The 22122-nt window shown below is 32.0% G+C and overlaps 2 protein-coding genes and 1 long non-coding RNA gene across 5 annotated transcripts in view; 2 read left to right on the forward strand and 1 right to left on the reverse strand.

The window, feature by feature from the left end:
* The window catches only part of LOC111695561 (carbohydrate sulfotransferase 11), an 8886-nt gene extending 2429 nt beyond the window's left edge, over window positions 1–6457 (reverse strand). For all 3 annotated transcript variants that reach the window (XR_002763894.1, XR_002763895.1, XM_023464925.1), the window contains exons 1-6: window positions 6186–6457; window positions 5519–5626; window positions 4143–4213; window positions 3345–3527; window positions 2926–3048; window positions 1491–1616 (exon numbers count right to left, since the gene is read on the reverse strand). Coding sequence is in view for 1 of the 3 variants with exons in the window: in XM_023464925.1 (XP_023320693.1) it covers window positions 1491–1616; window positions 2926–3048; window positions 3345–3527; window positions 4143–4213; window positions 5519–5626; window positions 6186–6284 (710 nt within the window). In the remaining 2 variants the exon portion in view is untranslated. The remainder of the gene's footprint in view (window positions 1–1490; window positions 1617–2925; window positions 3049–3344; window positions 3528–4142; window positions 4214–5518; window positions 5627–6185) is intronic.
* A 268-nt stretch (window positions 6458–6725) lies between these two features.
* On the forward strand, window positions 6726–16197 carry LOC111695559 (carbohydrate sulfotransferase 13). The gene is made up of 13 exons (XM_023464924.1): window positions 6726–6906; window positions 8417–8521; window positions 8638–8804; window positions 10019–10130; window positions 11143–11228; window positions 11617–11722; window positions 12027–12107; window positions 12170–12276; window positions 12930–13042; window positions 13690–13781; window positions 14136–14212; window positions 15261–15363; window positions 15644–16197. The coding sequence occupies exons 1-13, from the start codon at window positions 6811–6813 to the stop codon at window positions 15848–15850; spliced, it is 1452 nt and encodes a 483-aa protein (XP_023320692.1). The 5' UTR covers window positions 6726–6810; the 3' UTR covers window positions 15851–16197.
* Window positions 16198–18184: 1987 nt separating this feature from the next.
* LOC111695562 (uncharacterized) lies at window positions 18185–21996 on the forward strand. Its single transcript, XR_002763896.1, has 3 exons — window positions 18185–18314; window positions 19938–20040; window positions 21145–21996. It is a non-coding gene; the product is annotated as an uncharacterized LOC111695562 (long non-coding RNA).
* Window positions 21997–22122: the final 126 nt, after the last annotated feature.

Raw genomic sequence — 22122 nt, forward strand, 5'->3', positions numbered from 1 at the left:
ATTTATTTTTCAATTCCCCACTACCCTCACTACCACCGACAAGTTGAAACTTTTTTATCAACATTTATTCAAGAATTTATTTTCAATTCCCCACTACCCTGAGTTCTACCATTTATATACAAATCAATACACATCTTTATTTTTAAAATTTAAATTATTACTACATTAACTACCTTCTATTTACCTCACATAAAGCTAATGTGAAAAATAAGGCATTTTATACATACAGCTAATCGGAAGCGACAAAATATCTGCGCTGAGTCTGTGTGATATTAAGAATATTGTTTTTTCCGGGTTAAGCCCTTTTTGTTCAAAATCAAAATATTAAAAAAAACATATAATGAGACTTGAATGACGACTTGAAAATATTTGAATTTGGTTAAATGTTTAAATAATTTTTTAAAAATTAATTTAGCAAGGAAAGAAAAAAGTTCACAGCTGCAGGGTTAAATAAATGAAACAAAAATTCTGAATTCAACCACGTGTTCGTCTATATTTTAATAATCTTTAAACTTACTTGTCTTTTCCTTCTTTTTCGTTAAAAACGCATATGCCGACAAAAAGTAATAAAAGAGTTAGGGAGAAAAGACTGTGTTTCACTTTCATAGATAAAATCTGGAACTAAAATCCCACTTCTCTGGGATAAGGACTAGGCCGCATAATCCGCGTGTACCAAGTACCATCAACACCTCATAGACAGTGATAGACACTCAGCCAACTCATCTCACGAAACCTCGATTTCAATTACGGAGTTAATTGTCTTTTTATACTTTTTCGTTTAGAACGCAAAAGTAATAAAAAAGAAAAGGCGAAAAGAATACGTTTCATAGATCAAATTGTGATCGAAAGTTACACTTCTCTCGGATAAGAACAGAACCGTTACATCCGTGTGTACCATGTTCAGGGTGTCCCAATAAACATGGGAATTGAATGACGACTTTTGTATCGTCTTCAATTCATGCGGCATTTTTTCATAAACACAATAATTGCAGTATTCCAGCTTAAATCTCCAACATCGAAAACGCCTGGTCTTGAGATTTTTAAAATGAGGTCTACCATTTTTGTATCTTCAAAATTTGTACAAAGGAATTGAGTCTTTGCCACAAACTCTGATTTTCTAATCCCTATACCTCTGCAACCCAAATATCGGAGACCTTAGATATTTCAAACTAGGCATTCTGTCAGATCAACTAATCTAAGTTTGAAACATTAAAGGTTTACAACATCAGTTGGCTAAGATAAAGGGATTGGAACATTGGAGTTTGTTGCAAAGACTCATTTTCTTTTAATTTTTTGATAAATCAAAATTGTCTAAATATCTAATATATTCGTCAAATTTTAAGATACAAGAAAGGTAGACCATGTTATAAAAAGCTTGTCAGCCGCACAGCCTCGTTTTTTACTTTCTTTGCCAAGCATTAAATATCGGAATTCAAATCTCTCAATTCCCATGTTTATTGGGACACCATCTACTATCTATCTATCTATACCTGCATCTAAGTGAGACGGGTTGCCAGTGCTCATCGTCATCGTAAATCTCTGAGTTTAAGATAAACTTGATAAACTCGGGGAAACTAGGTTCCGGAGAATCATCTGATACTGTCCCTCGACTCAGTCTAAATTTGAAATCTATAAATATTCAACCTTTTCCTTAAAACATCAAATAAGAGCTGAATATCCATTGTGGACACTTTTGATTTAGGCTTAATCCGATCAATTTTCCCCTCTTTTTGGATATCCCTACCGGATTCCGACCAATTAAAAATTTACCGGCTTCTTATTGGCTGTTCGAGATTCTACATACGCCACTCTGATTGGTTGAATTTTAGACACATTTCGGGAAAAAACTAAAGATTAAAATACTCTTAAGATTAATATAAAGAGGAGATCAAGCATTGATCATGATTTCAAAGTTTTTAGCTCAGGGTTCATCGATCCTAATAATGCTTAATTATACATATTCTGGGGACAAATTCTATGAATAAGGAGAAGTAGAAGAACTACAGGGTTACGCAGAAAGGATGAGACTTCAGATACGACTGTACGAAATTTATACTGTCTGTTTCCTAATATTAATGATTCCCAACAACTGTGAAATTGCGTTTTTTCTTGCCATATAATTTAGCCAGCCATTTTTAGACTTTATCCTAGACAGGAGACTTAACTTAACCTTGAGATCGTCATATCTTTAAAGTATCAGTCGTCTTTACAGTCTCATCCTTTGTGGGTAACCCTGTACGTATACTAGGGTAAATCACTTAACGTGTACAGGCGGCGCACAAAATAAGTGGTTGAACTTAGTCTACGTGGTTCAAATACTTTTCCCTATTCTTCAAACTCAAACTCTGCATTAAAAATGTAAATGAATAATCTGTTTAGAGTAAGTATTGAAAAAGAGATATAACTCACTTTATAATCTGTTTAGAGTAGGTATTGAAAAAGAAATGATAACTCCATGTATAATCTGTTTAGAGTAGGTATTAAAAAAGAGATATAATTCACTTTATAATCTGTTTAGAGTAGGCCAGGTATCAAAAAAAGAGATGATAACTCACTGTATAATCTGTTTAGAGTAGGTATTGAAAAAGTGATATAACTCACTGAATAATCTGTTTAGAGTAGGTATTGAAAAAGAGATAAAACTCACTGAATAATCTGTTTAGAGTAGGTATTTAAAAAGAGATATAATTTACTGTATAATCTGTTTAGAGTAGGTATTGAAAAAGAGATATAACTCACTTTATAATCTGTTTAGAGTAGGTATTGAAAAAGAGATGATAACTCAATGTATAATCTGTTTAGAGTATGTATTGAAAAAGGGATATAACTCACTTTATAATCTGTTTAGAGTAGGTATTGAAAAAGAGATGATAACTCACTTTATAATCTGTTCAGTGTAGGTATTTAAAAAGAGATATAACTCACTTTATAATCTGTTTAGAGTAGGTATTGAAAAAGTAGTTTCCATCATGAGATCTAGTTCTATCCTCCAACTTGTTTCTGTAAGCTGAACTGATTCGGGCGAATGGATGCCGGGAAATCAAAAATCTTAAATATTGTGAAGTTTACTGAAAATTTTACTTATTATTAGTTTATTTAGAGTGCAAAGCATTTCAATAAAAATTAAATTCTTTTCTTAATTATAAGATAACTTGAGATTAAAAATACAAAAGTCTACATAATTGTTTCCAATATTTAAGTTTCTGCTAGAAATGTGGTTTGCCCTATATAGTATATATTAAAGGTATTTTTTGTTATCATTTGATATTAAAAACAACATATGTTAAATATCCGTCTAGAAGGTAAAAATTGCAGACAACAATTTAAAACTTATTTTTCTGTACCTTGAATTTTGACCCGAATTAAATTGTTCTAGCGTCAGATGCCCCGCCTTCTGCCACACCTCCTTCTGTATAAAAGGGGCGGGGATCTCCTCTGTTTCTGGTAGATAAGGTAGGAACAGTTTAGAGAGAGAGGTGGAGGCAACCTTTGGAACCAAACACCAATCCAGGTTCAGAGCTGGTATTCTAGAGATAATAGGTTTAATAAACACCAATCCAGGTTCAGAGCTGGTATTCTAGATATAATAGGTTTAATAAACACCAATCCAGGTTCAGAGCTGGTATTTAGATATAATAGGTTTAATAAACACCAATCCAGGTTCAGAGCTGGTATTCTAGATATAATAGGTTTAATAAACACCAGTCCAGGTTCAGAGCTGGTATTCTAGATAAAGTAGGTTTAATAAACACCAGTCCAGGTTCAGAGCTGGTATACTAGATATAATAGGTTTAATAAACACCAATCCAGGTTCAGAGCTGGTATTCTAGATATAATAGGTTTAATAAACACCAGTCCAGGTTCAGAGCTGGTATTCTAGATAAAGTAGGTTTAATAAACACCAGTCCAGGTTCAGAGCTGGTATTCTAGATATAATAGGTTTAATAAACACCAGTCCAGGTTCAGAGCTGGTATTCTAGATATAGTAGGTTTAATAAACACCAGTCAAGGTTCAGAGCCGGTATTTAGAGCCTAGCAGAGTTTCAATCCATTAATTAAAAATACATTTTTACGGTGTTTCTAAAACAAATATTTAATTTTCGAAAGAATCTAGATGGTTATCTATTTATAATTTATGTTACCTGGCAATATTTAACACCAGATCGTTGCCAAATAAATTAAGAAAATGTTTCTTCAATGGTTGAGGTAAATCCTGGAAAATTAAATTGTTAAAGAGACTATTCATGAATATTATTAGATATTTTTGATAATCTAATGATATTTTCTTATTTATAGATATTTACCGACTTCAATGGATAATTTTGAGTTACATAGATATTGAATATTTAATATTCATAGATAGATATTTATAGATTTTCCGTTTTCATTTATTGCATATTGAAATGTTATACAGTGAAACCCTTAATAACGAATACATCGGAAGAATTTATCAAAAGTCGTCTTGACAATTTTTCAATGAGTTTTATACTATATTTCGTAAATTTCAGTATTTGCGAAAATAAATAAATAGCCATTAATATACAAGAACAGTTTTAAAGAGTTCCATATAATCATTTAATTAAAAACTAAATATCTGCAACATTCCATTATCAGAAAGTGAAGAATACAACATTTGATGAATTCTTCGATGTATTCGTTAATAAGGGTTTCACTGTACAATGTTTTGGTTTATTATTGAATTCTGTTTTATAGGACAAAGGGACTGTAAGCGTAAATTTAAGTGACCTTCCATGCAAAGATGACAATGCCTGATTCAAAAAACTCTAAGTACCCTTGAAGCCTTTATATATTTGATCAATAATGTGGAAGATACCTTCGTTCTTCTGGGTTTAAAAGTGTTTAATTCAGTTAATTCCTATGTTGGGTAGAAATGCGCAAGTACAAATAGCTAATGATGCAAAACAAGAACAACAAAAATGAAGATTTTAAGAAAAATAGAGATATCAAGAGACCAGCAGCTGCTATAATATGATTATTTATACAATTTTGTAATAAAATTTGTTAAAACCAATATTCAAAAAGAAATATTAAAAAAGAAATGCGCAAGTAACTTTTGCAGAGAAACCACAATGGAAAATAATCAGTTTTCAAAATTATAATCATTAATATCTATTTCCTACTCGATCAAATCAAAGTTTTTAAGGGTACCGTTGTAAATCGGCATTGCTAAACCTTTAATTTTTCAAGATCGGACTATTTTCCCCCGCAGAAATGATAGCTTGAAATATCAAAGGTCTATAAATTCATCAGATCGCCAAGATGTAAGGATTAGAAAATATAGTTTGAGGAGATACTAGATACCAGATACCAGATACTAGATGCTAGATACTAGATACTAGATACTAGATACCAGATACCAGATACTAGATACTAGATACTAGATACTAGATACTAGATACTAGATACTAGATGCTAGCATCTAGATACTACATACTAGATACTAGATACTAGATTGAACAAACAAACAGAGACTACAAGTGTGTATAGATAGATGTACCGTTTGTTGAAGCTGGGGTGGAGAAGGAAGGAGAACTGGAGTATTGTTACAAACAGATCCTACTTTTCGAACCCGCTCATCCCAATCAGGCACTTCGTAATTATCATTCTAAAATAATCATCTTATTCAGAAGACGCTGTAATCGTTTAAAAAAAGAGGAGGAGGGGGGGGTCTTTAAATCCTGAAGCTTTAAAATATTTTTTAAAAACTAGTCAATTCATCAAATATTTAATAAAACATGAGATCTCAAATCTTAAAATCCAAAAAAATGAGTCATTTTATTATTTTATTTTAACGATACACAAAAATTATATTTTATAAATAGTTCCAGTGGTGTGCGATGTGCATTCAGTTAGCTTTGTTTCGTTTTTTGTCAATAGTTTAAGAGTCAAAAAATGGCATAGTGTAACCGTAAAATGTCAATGTCATATTTAGACCTTGACAGAAGATATATACAAAAAAAGATCCAAAAACGATGTAAAAACGAAAGTACGTTATAACGTCGTTTTTGGAGCGTTTTTCAAGTATTCAAGGATAAAGACATTGTAATGTTCAATAACAGCAAACTTTAACAGAATATAGTTTTGAAATCTTAAAAGTTTAATTTTTTTCTTCTGAAAATGAACCAAAACAATTAACACCCCTATGTACGGTACAAATACTACACCTGTGTGTACAACTGACCGTGAAGGAGAAAAATGGATGCCAGAAATCCATAAAACAGAAGAAGAAACACGTACAGTTTACATTTTCGAAACAATCTCATCTTAGATCGTGTACCCTGTTACACGTTGTGCAAATTTTCTTGCATATTAAGCAGTATGCACATTACCCATGTACACCTTGTGTATGTACAATTTGTTACTTTGTTGGGTTGTTTATACTGTAAGCTATTGAGTATAGTGTGAGTCTGCTAAACCCTGTTACGAGCGGTTCACTCTGTACTCTCCTATAGTTAAGATTTCTCCTGCCTCTTTGGTTTATAACTGTAATACCACCGGTGCTTTGGGAGAAGGGGGGGGGCTTGGGGGGTTTACCGGGATTTGTTAATTTTACACAACGTATTACGAAAATCTATCCGGACCCGAATCAATTCTAATAATGGAATAAAGAGAAAAATACATTTTTATGTTAAACAGTAGACACAATATTCAAAAAGCGATAAAAGGCCACATTTGACCTGACTTGTAAAAGAAAACAGGTCTACTGCTTGATTTTCAGGCTACAGGCAGTCAGTGCACTTTCCCATATGATAGAGACAGAATGAACTGATAAACCTGTGATATATAAAAATGGTTCTTCCCGGATTTTTGAGAAGGGTCGCTAAAGCATTTCCTACAATAGTTCAAGCAGTAGCTCTGATAGCAGTTTTTCATCTAGTGGGACAGGTATGGGTTTAATTACTCCCTTTAAATATGGGGGGGGGGGAGATTTACTAAAAGTTAATTTTCTCTTAACATGTCAATGATTAACGATGATTGTACAATGTACATTGCTCTGTTTGCAAAATTTTATCTGTTTTATATAAATACCTTCTTTAGTATTCTAATATTAATACATGGACATTGAAAATCTTTGTAGGTTATTTAATTCTTTTATAAAATAATTGTCTCTTGACATATCTTCGTTAATTTAAGAAATAAAACGACAAAAAACGACATTGAGGGGTTAATGAGGGACAGGTTATTCAAGTATAAAGGTTTTGATATTTTAGTGATTGATTATTTGTCTAGAAATTAACATACATACTCTGTTTAGTAGCTGATTACTTTACAAGACATTAACGTATTTACTACTTTTAATTGATTAGTAGGCTTGATATTAACGTATTCTCTATTTATGGACTGATTAGCTGGCTAGATATCAAAGTGTTATCTATTTATGGCTGATTCGTTGGCTATTTATCAACATATTCTCTGTTTATGGCTGATTATTCGGCTGGAAATAGCGTATTATCTGTTTATGTCTTATTATTTGGCTAGAAACTAACAAATTCTCTGTTTATTGCTGATTCGTTGGCTGGATGTCAACGTATTTTCTGTTTATGACTTGTTAGTAGGCTAGATATTAACATATTCTCTATTTATGGCTGATTAGTTGGCTACATATAAACATATTTTATGTTTATGACTGATTAGTAGGCTAGATATTAACATATTCTCTACTTATGGCTGATTAGTTGGCTACATACCAACGTTTTTTTTATGTTTTTTGCTGATTATTTGGATATATCAATGCATTCTCTGTTTATGACTGATTAGTTGGCTATATATCATCGTCTTCTCTGCTTATGATTGATTAGTTGGCTATATATCAACGCATTCTCTGTTTATGGCTGATTAGTTGGCTATGTATCATCGCATTCTCTGTTTATGGCTGATTAGTTAGCTATATATCAGCGTATTATCTATTTAGGGTCTGATTAGTTGGCTGATCTGATTTATCAACGTATTCTCTATTTAGGGGGCTGATTATTTGGCTGATCTGATTTATCAACGTATTCTCTATTTAGGGGCTGATTATTTAACTGATCTGATTTATCAACGTATTATCTATTTAGGGACTGATTTGTTGGCTGATCTAATTTATCAACGTATTCTCTATTTAGGGGCTGATTAGTTGACTGATTTGATCTATCAGCGTATTCTCTATTGAGGGGGCTGATTAGATGGCTGATCTGATTTATCAACGTATTCTCTATTTAGGGGCTCATTAGTTGGTTGATCTAATTTATCAACATATTATCTATTTAGGGGGCTGATTATTTGGTTGATCTGATCTATCAACGTATTCTCTATTTAGGGCTTGATTAGTTGGCTTATCTGATTTATCAACTTATTCTCTATTTAGATGCTGATTAGTTGGTTGATCTGATCTATCAACGTATTCTCTATTTAGGGACTGATTAGTAGGTTTGGGGGTGCAAAATATCGGTTCTCTAGAAACCAGCATATAGGCTACGGAGTTGATAAAGTTCAGAAAGTTATCAAATACGTAGACAAGGAAAGTGATCATTTGTTTTTAATTAAATTATCAAAGAAAATATATTATATCTGAAATCAATCATTGAATTCAACATACATATTCACTTTTTAGTCAATATAAATGATCATTATTAGAATATACCTAAATATCATCCTAAACCTGGAAATCAAGGTAAAACCAAGATTACAACCCCTCCTCCAGCAAGTACAACAACTACAACTCCTGCTCCTGCTCCTGCTCTGTCTATACTAGAACAGGAACAGAGAAAGAGAATTCAGACTCTGCAAGATGGCTGCGCCAGGTAAAATGCTTTATTTATAATGGGACTGTTAACCAATTTAGGAATCCTTCATATGTGTCAAAAGCTGGGTTTTCAGCTTAAATACTGAGGAATTTAAGTTTTTAAAATACAGGGTCTAGCTTTGAAATATGATTTTATTAATATTTACAAACATCACTTAATTTTATTTTCAATGTAATTTCAACCAATGCCATAATATTCTTGGAACTAGTGAATTTTAGTTCAAACCTTCAAATCTACAGATTACCAACGATCACGTAAAAACAATCAACTTCCTTCCAATCAACTCCTTACCTATCCAAAAACATAATTTGATGTGTGTAACCAATTATATTCCGTATCGTTTACTAACTTAAAGCCAACCACTCAAAACAACCTACCTTGGTTAAGCGGGTCCAAGCTGCATAGTAAATTGTGATTGCTTATTTGTAATATCTCATGCTTTGTGGTTGAACAAAAAAATGAAATGAACTTAAAATCCTGTATTTTAACTATTATTAATCCCAAATATATGTTCAAACTTTTATAATATTCCTGAACAATAACAATGAATAATCGGTTAAAAAATATATTTCAAAGTTCACGCTTCAAAAAACTTTCTCTTTTTCTCTTTGTTTGGTTTAGAACCAATATCTTCTCAATCTTATCCCTTCAATCTTGTTTGCTTGTTAGTTTTCAAAACTATTCAAAACCTAGGTGTCAAACCTGTCAAACTCGTCAAACTCTAAATGGATCATACATTTTGAGGAATTCTTAAATAATCTGAAATAATATCTGATATGTGTTTACAGGAGTGTCATTCCCCTATCGACTGAGTTTGCCCCCGGGTCATATTCAAAACTAATTTTTAAAGATTTTTACTTAAATGAGAAGAAATGGGTTCGGCAGTAAAGAAACGCTCGCGAGTAAGTTATGTGTTTATAAAAAGAAGCCTTTTTAGCTTAGTTTGGTTTATTTTGGGTTAGTTTTATGTGTAGTTTGAGATGGTTTGGGGTATTTTATTATGGGTGAGTTGGGTTACGTTTGTTTGTTTTATTTAAGTTGGTTCAGTTTGAATGCTCAGCATTTACAAAAAAAAAGATAAAAAAGTAAAACTTTGACTGACAAGGGAGGGGGTGTTCATTCCCTGGGTTTTAAGTGTAATTATTAAATATTCTTAGAGAAATTCTGTTTTACCTTTAATCACAGTTCTAGCAAAAAGACATTTTAACTAGAATCAACGAAAAGAAGAACGGGGATGAGAATGAACTAACGGAGTTTGAAGAATTTCTCCGGAACGAGAATCTTCCAACAAAACCTCTTTGGCAAAATCTTATTTGCAGCAAGGTAAATATTCAATCGAGAAGCTAACTTCCCAATTAAATTTCCCCAACTGTATTTTTGCTTAAATGATAATTTTCCAGAATGATTATTTAAGGGTATTTTCCCAAAATAATGGGTCGCCAAAAAAAATTAGTGAAAATTTGACATGGCTAGCTTTGAATATGCAGAAAATATTTAATTTTTTTATAAATCTTCCTTTTAACTTATTTTGAAAGTGAACTAAAATGAACAAATTATAAAAAATATCAGGGAGAGGTGAGACTCATAAACTGTGGAATAGGAAGACGACTCTAAACTCAAGTTTTTATTTTTAAATAGTCCAATGGACGAACATGAAACAAAGCAATTAAACGCAGGGCAGCTTTTAAAGGCTTCTACACGGTACATTCCAAGGTTCATTTCAGGCCGAATTTCAACTAGTCAGTGCAATCAGTACAGTACAAATACAGACTATATGAGGCAAAACGGGACTGTACGTCAAATACATGATACCCTTCTAGTGAAATTTATGTGTCTAAGATCGAATTTAATGAATTGGAGAGGTCACTGAACTACCTACCACTGGTTCAAATCCTGAATCCCAGGGACGGAATTTAATGTATTGGAGATGTCGCTGAACTACCTACCACTGGTTCAAATCCTGGATACCGCGGTCGGAATTTAATGAATTGGAGAGGAAGCTGAACTACCTACCACCGGTTCAAATCCTGAGGGGACGGAATTTAATTAATTGGAGAGGTCGCTGAACTACCTACCACCGGTTCAAATCCTAAATCCCGGGGACGGAATTTAATGTTTTGGAAAGGTCGCTGAACTGCCTACCGCCACTGATTTAGAATTAGAAACGGGCAGCACGGTGAAAGGTTGCTCATCGACTTCTCGCAACTATCTTGTCCAAGGAAATTTATTTTCTTTGTAAAAACATGATATATGCGTCAGATTGCGTAAACGTCGTCTTCTTATCCGACAGTTTTATGGGTCTCGTTGGTGATAAGAGTGTTAAGTATATTTTTAGGAACACCACTTAAGCTTCTGTCCCTCCTACAAGAGCGCTCAAAACTACATCTTTAAGAAAATGCTTCTTCTCTCTCCCAAGAAAAGGTATTATTCAACCGTGAGCTTAACAAAAATGATATTTTAATTCACTAATTCGGACGTTTATTATCTAAGCAGGTTGTGTTTTCATCATCTTTCTTAATTTTGGACTGTGGAATCTATAATGCACTATAATCCATTGAATAACTTTTGCTATCTATCTATCTAAATATACTTTGCTTGTCTGTCTGTTAAGTTTGTTTGTTTGTTTGTTAAGTATTATCGCACAGAAAACAATCTTTTATGTCTAAACAGTTAATCTGATGGATAAGCCACTATCTTTACAATGTCACATTTTTCGAAGTGTTTCACCCCATTTTGAATAATCTGAATGATTATAAAAAGTTTATATCGTCTTTTTAAAAAGAAACATAAAAAAAATATTATTTGTTAGGTACACCAAGGAGGCACTTAAAGATGTGGATATTCCGTTTCCTGTTCTTGCAAGGAAGGATTTTGGATATCTGGACTCATGGGATATGTATCCAGAGTTCACAGAGGTAGTGATATTCAATATCCATGTGTCATTCCATATTCAATATCCATGTTTCATTCCATATTCAATATCCATGATTCATTCCATATTCAATATCAATGTTTCATTCTATATCCAATATCCATGTTACATTCCATATTCAATATCCATGATTCATTCCATATTCAATATCCATGTTTCATTCGATATCCAATATCCATGGTACATTCCATATCCAATTTCCATCTTTTATTTCATGTTTGATATCCATTTCTAATTTTATTTCTTTTTAATTTGGTAGACAGTTTTAATCTTTAACTTTGTTCCAGAGTGGTACAACGTTCCTGTTTGTGAGGAACCCGTTCCAAAGATTACTAAGTGCGTTCCGTGACAAGTTGGAGGATCCTTCGGTATTATTTAAATTAATAATAATAATTAATAATAATAATAATAATGAATTCAATTATTTTAGATCCAGAAGAAGAAATTTAATGAGTATTATTACAATAAGTACGGAAGAAGAATTGTAATGCATTACAGAAGAGCAAAAATTACCGGTCCAACCTTTAAATATCCTCGGTAAACTTACAGTTTAAAATTTTCCACCATGTTTTGTAATAGACAAGACCAAGAGATGATGGTTTTCACTGAGCCGGGTATTCTTATTTTGTCAAAACTGTATTATTTTGTTGGTTTGAAGTATTTTAATATTTTTAAATTATCCCTTAAGTCATGACATTATGTTCCCAAGAATCTAACAGCTTTTCCAATTTATCGTGAATTAATCAATTCTTTTGTTTACCGATTCATTTTGGTTTAAGTCTCTATGTTACGGTGGTAGACGTTTAAATAATACAATGAAGACGGTTTTTCTAATTAGATTTTGATTTTAAACATCCTTTTTTTAAATTACAAGTTTACGAGCAAACATTCAAAGAATCTTTTAATTGACAGCTTCTCTTATTTTCTATTTTTATGTAAATTCAAACTGTTTGAAAGATTGGTAGAAATAAAAATTGAAATAAAAAATTGTCTTCATTATATTAATATATAATAACGACTGTATGACTATCCATATATTAATATAATGTTTTCAAAATGATTGTAGCATCTAAATCTGATATAAGATCTAAAAACACGTTTGTTTGAAATCAAATCTGCAACAGAAAGTCGTCAATTATTTGATTGATATATCTGCATATGACTGTAAATTATTTGTGTTTGTTTGTTAGGTTTAACGAGTTCCTTGAGTTTATCGTGAACCGAGATATTAGACACGATGATGAAGAATGGGCTCCATACTTTATGGGATGCTCTCCTTGTCAGATCAAATACAACTTCATAGGTGAGCTTGTCATCTTGCCAGGCTGCATTTGTTGCATAAAACGTGCTGGGTCGACTCCACACTGGGTATCCAGACTGGACAGTACGACTGAATGCACATACAGTACGTGTTGTACCGGCTTAGGTCTGGTTACAGTGTACTCTACACAACATGACAATCTAAAAATGACCATGGTGGCCGCGCTTTGAATAATTAGGGGAAAAGTTAGTGTCAAGATTAAGATGCCGTTGAGAATAAAATAAGGCTCAAGTCTAAAGATAAATGATGTTGAAACTAGTTTTTCCAGTAAATCGCGCAGTTAAAATAATGAATATAATTTGCATTCCATAGTTAGACAAACATGTAAAATACTTTTCAAAATAGTGCTATGACCTTTTTTCAATAAAATATTCTAAAGCAGCTGTTTCAATTACTTTATGCATATACAATATTATACTTAAAGACGTCCATCAACTGCCATGTGTAGTGGGAAACACTGTATATCAAATTTTCATCATTCAATGTACAATGTGCATGGTTCATGATTCATTATTTATTAATTGTAGCTCATTGTTTATTTATTAATTGCTTATTTATTTATTTATTTATTATTATTATTATTTGTTCCTTCACTGGTGATTGATTACTGTTCATCATTTATTTTTCAGGCCATTTTGAGACGCTGTACTGGGATATACATCTTCTAGCAAATAAGACTGGGCTTTCTAAAGAGTGGGATGATCCACAAGATTTCTTTCAGGAATCCATTTAATATGATTTTATCTTCATTTTTAACATTTTTATCATTCTCACTTTATATCATTATCAATAACATTTTTTGCATCATCAGTAAAATTTTTATTATTATCGCGCGATCAATAAGATTTTTTACATTATCAAGAATATTTTTATAATTATCAATAACATTTTCATCATTATCAGTAAGATTTTTATTATTATCGATCAATAAGATTTTTATCATTATCAATAAGATTATTAATATTATCAATAGTTTTTTATCATTTTATTATTATTCTTTCATAATTATCTTATTTTCAATACATTATTATAGACCAAAATGTTTATTATTATGATATGGATGGATATTGTGTAGAGTTCTACGTCTACTGAAGTGGAGAAAGAATACTATAGTTTAGTAGATCGAGATATAATTAGAAAAATATACTCCAGGTATACTCAAAACCATATTCACAACCTTGTTTATTAAGCTCATTGAAGCCAAATCTCATCTGTCTAAAGTGACCCTTCATTCAGCGAGGCCCATGCCCGATTTAAAGAACTTTTAAACCCTGTAAGTCTTTGTCTAAGCAAACATTCAAGAGATATCCATGCTTTTTCTATACATAAAATTGATCATTTTCAGTTGCTGTATTTCTATAAAAGCGGCTGCCAGTTTCATGCGGCAAAGCAAGAAGAAAGATAATTACATTTTAAGATAGAAAAACGACAATATCCTTTCAATGTTACTCTTTTAATGGGAGGGTTACCCGGGTATGAAATGCATGGAATTGATAGGTGATACAGTGATAACCAGAAAACTCTGGAAAAGGAAAACGATTTTATAACAATACTTAAGTGTTTTTGATGTTGTAACAAAGCGAAAAGTTTTACGAGACACTTATACATCACTTATTAATTTAATTGAGTCTGTTTACACTTCATAATTTCTGTGTCTCATGCTTATTCGTCTGCATATTCTGGAGTTTTCTGGTTATTTACTGTAGATAAACCACAGGGACGTGCAGGGTGTTCCGTTTTTGAGGGGGCGGATAATTTTTAGTGGTGTAATCTATATAATAAAACAAGACATTCACATCTAAATATATATGTTGCCTATAGCAACACTCATGGGTAGCCTGGAAGTGTTCCCTCTGGCCGGCCAAACGTGACGGCTGGATCGAATAGGCAAGAATTATTTGTGGACACTCATGGGTAGCCTGGGGGGTGACATAGGTTAAAAAAATCGAAATTTTTATTTTTTCAAATTATCAAATTATCAGCTAGTATTCAACAAGAGGCATAGAAAATCAATAGAATTTTGAATATTTCTGAGAAAAATGATGTAATTTTCTTAACTCTCCGCTGTTTTTGTCCTGCAAATTTTCCTTTTGTACCATCCCACAGAATCTCTAGAAGCGCTGCCAAAGATACGAAAAGAGATCTTTTTATTAATCTAATCTCCCATACAGTATCTCTATATAGACCATATCTATTCCAGGTATCGGATAGATTTTGATCTATTTGGATATTCTCCTGATGAATATATATCCTGGAGTATACCTGGTCCTGATGATATTGTAGAAACATCCCCTAAACCCCAGGTTTGTGAAAGAAAAAGTTTTAAAAACCATCAAAAAGAAATTGAGTCTTTGCCACAATCTCTGATTTTCTAATTCCATATCTTTACAAACCAATGTCGTAGATATTTCTAATAATCTTGAAGTTTTAAATATTAAAAGTTCACACCATCATGTTGCAAAGATATAGGGGAAAGAAATGTTTAGTTTATCGCGATGTCTCAATTCCTTTACATGATCATAAATATTAAATATACTTTTTGTATGATCCATGAATACGATTCCAATATTTCTTAATTTTCAGGATATTCCTGAGCCGGCAGATGATACTAAAGATTCCAACCCTGATAATAAAAACAGTGAAATAGTTAGTCCAGAAGCAATCCAGGTTGATCCAATCCCTAGTTCCGGTCTAGATCTGAACACGGAGGAGAAGGCCGACCCGCTCAAGGTCCAGGTTGAGATTGATCAATCTCAGGATAACAACTCCGAGGATGAATTATCAAGTTAAACCTTTATCTTCCTATCTCCAACTGTGATAAAGAGATACAAAAAAATCTAAAATTCTAACTCACACGATATATTGATGTTTATTCGGCAATATTGGAAGTTTCAGATTCTGAATCAAAACAAATCTTCTTGCCAAAATTGAACGCTGCTCTTCATTTAAATTTTTAGCTCTCTTTGCCAAATGAAAAAAAATTACGCCTGGGAGGGTTTGAATATTGGAATATTTAAAAATATTTCTATTCTCAAACTTTTCCGGCTTTTGTATATATGTATTTGCTTAAACTTGCTTTTATTCCTTCAGTATATGATAAGTGCACTGTATAAGTTAATAAATTAAATGTTATTTTATCGTAAGTTTAGGAAAATAAGAAGATCGACTAGAAGTAGAAGGTACAGAGGAAGGTACGGGAAGGCAGACTATAATGTAGACTTAAATGTAGAATGGAAGGTAGACTGGAAGGTAGACTGGAAGGTAGACTGGAAGGTAGACTAGAAGGTAGACTAGAATGCAGACTATAATGTAAACTAGAAGGTAGACTTAAATGTAGAGTGGAAGGTAGACTAGAAGCTAGACTATAAGGTAGACTAGAAGGTAGACTAGAATATAAACTAGAAGGTAGACTTAAATATAGAATGGAAGGTAGACTGGAAGGTAGACTAGAATATAAACTAGAAGGTAAACTAAAAGGTAAATTAGAACGTAGACTAGAATTTAGACTAGAATGTAAACTAGAAGGTGGACTAGAAGGTAGACTAGAAGGTAGACTAGAAGGTAGACTATAATGCAGACTAGAATGTAAACTAGAACGTAGACTAGAATTTAGACTAGAATGTAAACTAGAAGGTGGACTAGAAGGTAGACTAGAAGGTAGACTAGAAGGTAGACTATAATGCAGACTAGAATGTAAACTAAAAGGTAGACTTAAATGTAGAATGGAAGGTAGACTGGAAGGCAGACTAGAATATAAACTAGAAGGTAGACTAGAAGGTAGACTATAAGGTAGACTAGAAGGTAGACTAAAATACAGACTAGAATGTAAACTAGAAGGTAGACTTAAATGTAAAATGGAAGGTAGACTGGAAGGTAGACTAGAACATAAACTAGAAGGTAGAATAGAAGGTAGACTAGAAGGTAGACTAGAATGCAGACTAGAATGTAAACTAGAAGGTAGACTTAAATGTAGAATGGAAGGTAGACTAGAAGGTAGACTAGAATGCAGACTAGAATGTAAACTAGAAGTTGGACTTTACTGTAGAATGGAAGGTAGACTGGAAGGTAGACTAGAATAAAAACTAGAAGGTAGACTGGAAGGTAGACTAGATGGTAGACTAGAATACAGACTAGAATGTAAACTAGAAGGTTGACTTAACTGTAGAATGGAAGGTAGACGGGAAGGTAGACTAGAATATAAACTAGAAGGTTAACTAAAAGGTAGACTTGAAGGTTGTCAAGAAGAGACTAGAAGGTAGACTAGAAGTTTATCTAGAATTAAGAAAGCCTAAAAGGTTAACTAGAAGGTTATCTAGATTCTAGAATTAATATAGAATAAAAGGTAAACTAGAATTTTATCTAGAATTAAGAAAGCCTAAAAGGTAAACTAGAAGGTTATCTAGAATTAAGATAGCTTAAAAGGTAAACTAGAGGGTTATCTAGAATTAATATAGAATAAAAGGTAAACTAGAAGGTTTTCTAGAATTAAGATAGCTTAAAAGGTAAACTAGAGGGTTATCTAGAATTAATATAGAATAAAAGGTAAACTAGAAGGCTATCTAGAATTCAGATAGCTTTAAAGGTAAACTAGAAGGGTATCTAGAATTAATATAGAATAAAAGGTAAACTAGAAGGTTATCTAGAATTAATATAGAATAAAAGGTGAACTAGAAGGTTATCTAGAATTAATATAGAATAAAAGGTAAACTAGAAGGCTATATAGAATTAATATAGAATAAAAGGTAAACTAGAAGGGTATCTAGAATTAATATAGAATAAAAGGTAAACTAGAAGGTTATCTAGAATTAATAAAGAATAAAAGGTGAACTAGAAGGTTATCTAGAATTAATATAGAATAAAAGGTTATCTAGAATTAATATAGAACAAAAGGTAAACTAGAAGGTTGTCTAGAAGATTCATTAAAATTTAGACTAGACGATAGCCTCAGAGGCAAAGGTAGGAAGTTTGATTAAACAAGACTAAGAATCGCTAATCCTGAATAATTCTGACCCGGTATAAAAGAATACTTTGTCCCATTGTTAAGAAAGAAAACATTAAAGATTGCGCTCCTGTAATTTGTTAAAATTACGTCTCTGTACTTTACGCCAAAATGCAGAGCTTGGGGCCAAAGTTTCCCGCAAATAATGTTTAGTTTTACACAAACCTAAAGCAGACTTAGACCAGTGACGCAGAATTACGCAATTCCAATCTTTCAAAATGGATGATCTTGGAAGACAAGGGATACAAAATAAAGGTCTAATAATGTTAGAAGAAGAAAAATAGGATTTATTTTATATTTGTTTAATTGACAAGTTCATTATTGAAGCACTTGCCCTTTTTTAATTTACCAACGAACTCTAAATTAAGAAAATTCACAAGTTTACATTCAAAGATCAGGATATTTAAAAAATGTGAAAATCAAAATGCATTTTTGAGCGTTGATAAGTTTTCTATGTAACCTTAAACCTTATTATTTTATATTAGATAAAGGAATTGAGTTTTTGCCACAAATCCCAATTTTATAATACCTCTCAACAACCAGATGATGCAAACCTTTCATATTTCAAACTTACATTGTTTGATCCACCAGAATTCATAGTTTGAAATATCTACGGTCTACGACATTTGGTTTTAAAGAAATTGGGATTTAAAAGTCCGAGCTTGTGGCAAAGACTTAATTCCTTGATAAATGTGATAAAATTTCACGTATTTTCTAAATCAAGCACTGATCTCCTTCAAATGCAGATTTACGGATTGCTCAAATTCTTCTTTGATATCCCGTGGTGTTCATAAATTTTGATTAAGAAAGCAAGCCTTAATCCTCAAATATAAACATTTTTAAAATTAAAAAAAATTGATACTGAGATCAGGCGTTCATGATTAACAATATATACACAAAAGTTCCGATCTCAAATTAGTCTAGGATTCCTAGACTTAGACTTGGATGTAGATTCCAGAAATAAAACCCGCCATCTTGAAAGTTTATCAATGCACCGCCATCTTGAAAGTTTATCAATCACTGAATATCAAGTTCACCAGTTCAATCTCTGGATTTCTCGCAAGTTAGCAAGGGGTGTTAAAAACCAATATTCCCAGCCTTGTAATTTTAAAGATATACAATATGACACGCCACATTTTAAAAATCCTAAAGAACAAGGCGTTTTCTGTCTTAAAAGGATCGTAAGCGTAACTTTAAGTGACCCTCAATGCAAAGATAGCAATGGTACCCTTGAAAGTGTTGTCTGATCAAGTATGAATTAGATATCAATTTTTTTTCTTGAAAGTGTTTATTTTTATTTGCGGTTTCTCTGCAAAATTAAGGGACTTATAGTTTATGAGAAGCGATGGAGAAACTCATAAAAATAATGCATTCGAATCAGAAAAGCGACGATATTTTCACATTTTTTTATCAGATTAAGGTTTCATGCAAGGATACCGTTGTAAGTCTCGGATATTGCCATCTTTGCATGGAGTGTCACTTGTAATTACGCATACAGTCCCTTTTTATAGTTTTAGATGGAATACTTCTGTTGATTTGTATTTTAAAAAATGCCGTATGGATTAGTGCAAAGTAGACATTTTATTTTCATATTAATTGTGCACTGTGATCTTGCCAGGCTTCTTGTTGAGTAACATGTGAAGGGTCGACATTACACTGGACAGTACGACAGGGTCCATGTACACTACTTGTTGAGTAACATGTGAAGGGTCGACATTACACTGGACAGTACGACAGGGTGCATGTACACTACATGTTGTACCGGCTGATGTTGTTTCAATATTTTAGAAAACAGCATTGAAAAAATTTTTTAAAAAATTTTATGAAACCAAAATAAATACTATAAAAATACATTCTAGAATTCCGCTGTATTTTTAGGAATAGCTGAGATGAGAGTTGATTTCCTAACCCTTGTCTCTATTCTGATTCTGGCTGCTTTCTTCATTAAATCAACCCTATCAATCCTTAACACAGGAGCTAGGTAGATAAATCAATACTAAGGCTAACATTACGACTTTGCTACCTCGTAATTCAACCAGTTTCCATTTTACATAGGAAGAGAAAATAAACTTGTTTTTATGCATCCCAAATTTACTCTAATTTATTTTTCACTGAATCATATTCTCCTGAGCAGCTTTTCAAAGGTCAGCTGAAATATCGATCTTATTTTACAATAGTTTAGTTATGTCGTGTTATCATTATTAATGTTAACATTGTTTTAAAGTCCTACTTGTAATGTTATCTTGAAACCTTTGTCTTCAAATACTGATCCTGAACATTTCATTTTTTAAAATATGAAACTTATGGCGTACTTAAAACTTTTTAAAAACTATTTGTCGATTCTTAAACTTTTAAATTCCTAAATCCCAAAACGATGCTCAAAATATCACGTCGGTAAAAAGAATTAAGAGAGATGGTGTTGTTTCAGTTTAGATGTACAGGGTGTCCCACGAAGCATGACAATTGGTAAATATTTATGAATGTCGTCTTCCAAATACTGTATTAGATATTTAAGGCTTTTTGCAGTTTATTTCGTTAAAAATCTTGCTCAAATATATTTACTTTGAAGTTAATTTTACTAAAACATGACTCCCAAATAATATTTTTATATTGTCTTAAAAAATTATGGAAAAAGACATTCTTAACTATTCACCAACTGTCATGTTTCCTGGGACACCTTGTACCTGCCTGAAAACATTTATATTTTTAAAGAGTTCCGAGCCACAGCTGTAAAACCACAACTTTATATACAAACTGCAACAATTTAAACCATTTTAAAGATATATATTGACTGTGTTACTAAAAATATGATTGCGGTAAGAAAATTAATTTTGCATTAATGCAAACATTCAGGGATTCTTTGCGAAATATGAAAAAATAATTAAATCATAAATATGAAGTACATTGTTACACTTTTATCTCTATCTGATGTTTCTGCAAAAGCCCCCCCGTGCTACCTCACGGTCATGTTAGCCCAAAGTAATTACATTTTGGGGGATTATAGAAATTTTCAAATTGTCTTTACAAAAACATCAGATTGAAATAATTGTTAAGATAAGATCCTTGTTAAACTGTGTTTGTTTAGATTCTACGAGGAGAATGCTGAAAATTCTTTTATTTATTATATTTTGAGTTCTTTAGAGAAAATAAATTGATATTTAGTCCATAAGCACAACTCCTTACACACAACTCAATAGACAAAACTCCTTCCACCAAACTCCTTAAACAACTCATACGCACAACTAACTCACAACTCCTAACACACAAATATAATAAACTTTAAAAGTTTTGTACAACATACAGATGGTATAGATTATGTACATGTCATGTACTCTATCATACTTATCGTTAAAAAGCTTTCAGAATAACATGAAAACTTAGTTTATGATTATAAAACAAGAAATAAATATTCTTTTTGCAGTTTTATAACAAAAAAGCTTTCTTAAACTTTCTTGTTTTAAATAACTTTTTCCCTCTAAGTAAATTTCTGCATTACCAAAATAATTTTTTTTATGTTGTATAAATAATCTAATACCTGAAAAAGGGTTAGTTTGAAGAACCTGAAATGGAGCCTCTTGTATTGTATAATGTATAACCTATTTTCTTTGTCGGAAGGTTATTATCATGTTATTATATATTTATTATTATATATCTTGTGTGCAAAGGTATAATACCTACATGACAAAGATAAGCTTGTTATGAGTCCTGAGAAACTTTGATGAATTCAAAACCTAATTTTTATCATCCTAGACCAAGATGAAATTTTTATTATTGGGGTCAAGTAAGATTTTACTCGTCGAAATTAGTGTTTTTTTATTTTTATTATTTTTGAAATAACACACGCACCTCTGACCCTTTAGTAAAAGTAAATTCAACCTAGTCTGCCCCCGTCAACCTTGTTACACCGGCTAGTCCTATTGATTGTCTGCTTTATTTACCTATTTTCTTTGCAATACAGTACAAACTGGGACCGGAAAGGTTGACCCGGCTCGGAAAAGTTGTTAGTTCATCGTCGAAAAATACTAACAATCCACCACTTATTTAAATATAGTGTAAACAATAA

This window comes from Eurytemora carolleeae, unplaced genomic scaffold (assembly GCF_000591075.1).
Source record: "Eurytemora carolleeae unplaced genomic scaffold, Eaff_2.0 scaffold207, whole genome shotgun sequence".
Taxonomy (NCBI): Eukaryota; Metazoa; Arthropoda; class Copepoda; order Calanoida; family Temoridae; genus Eurytemora; species Eurytemora carolleeae.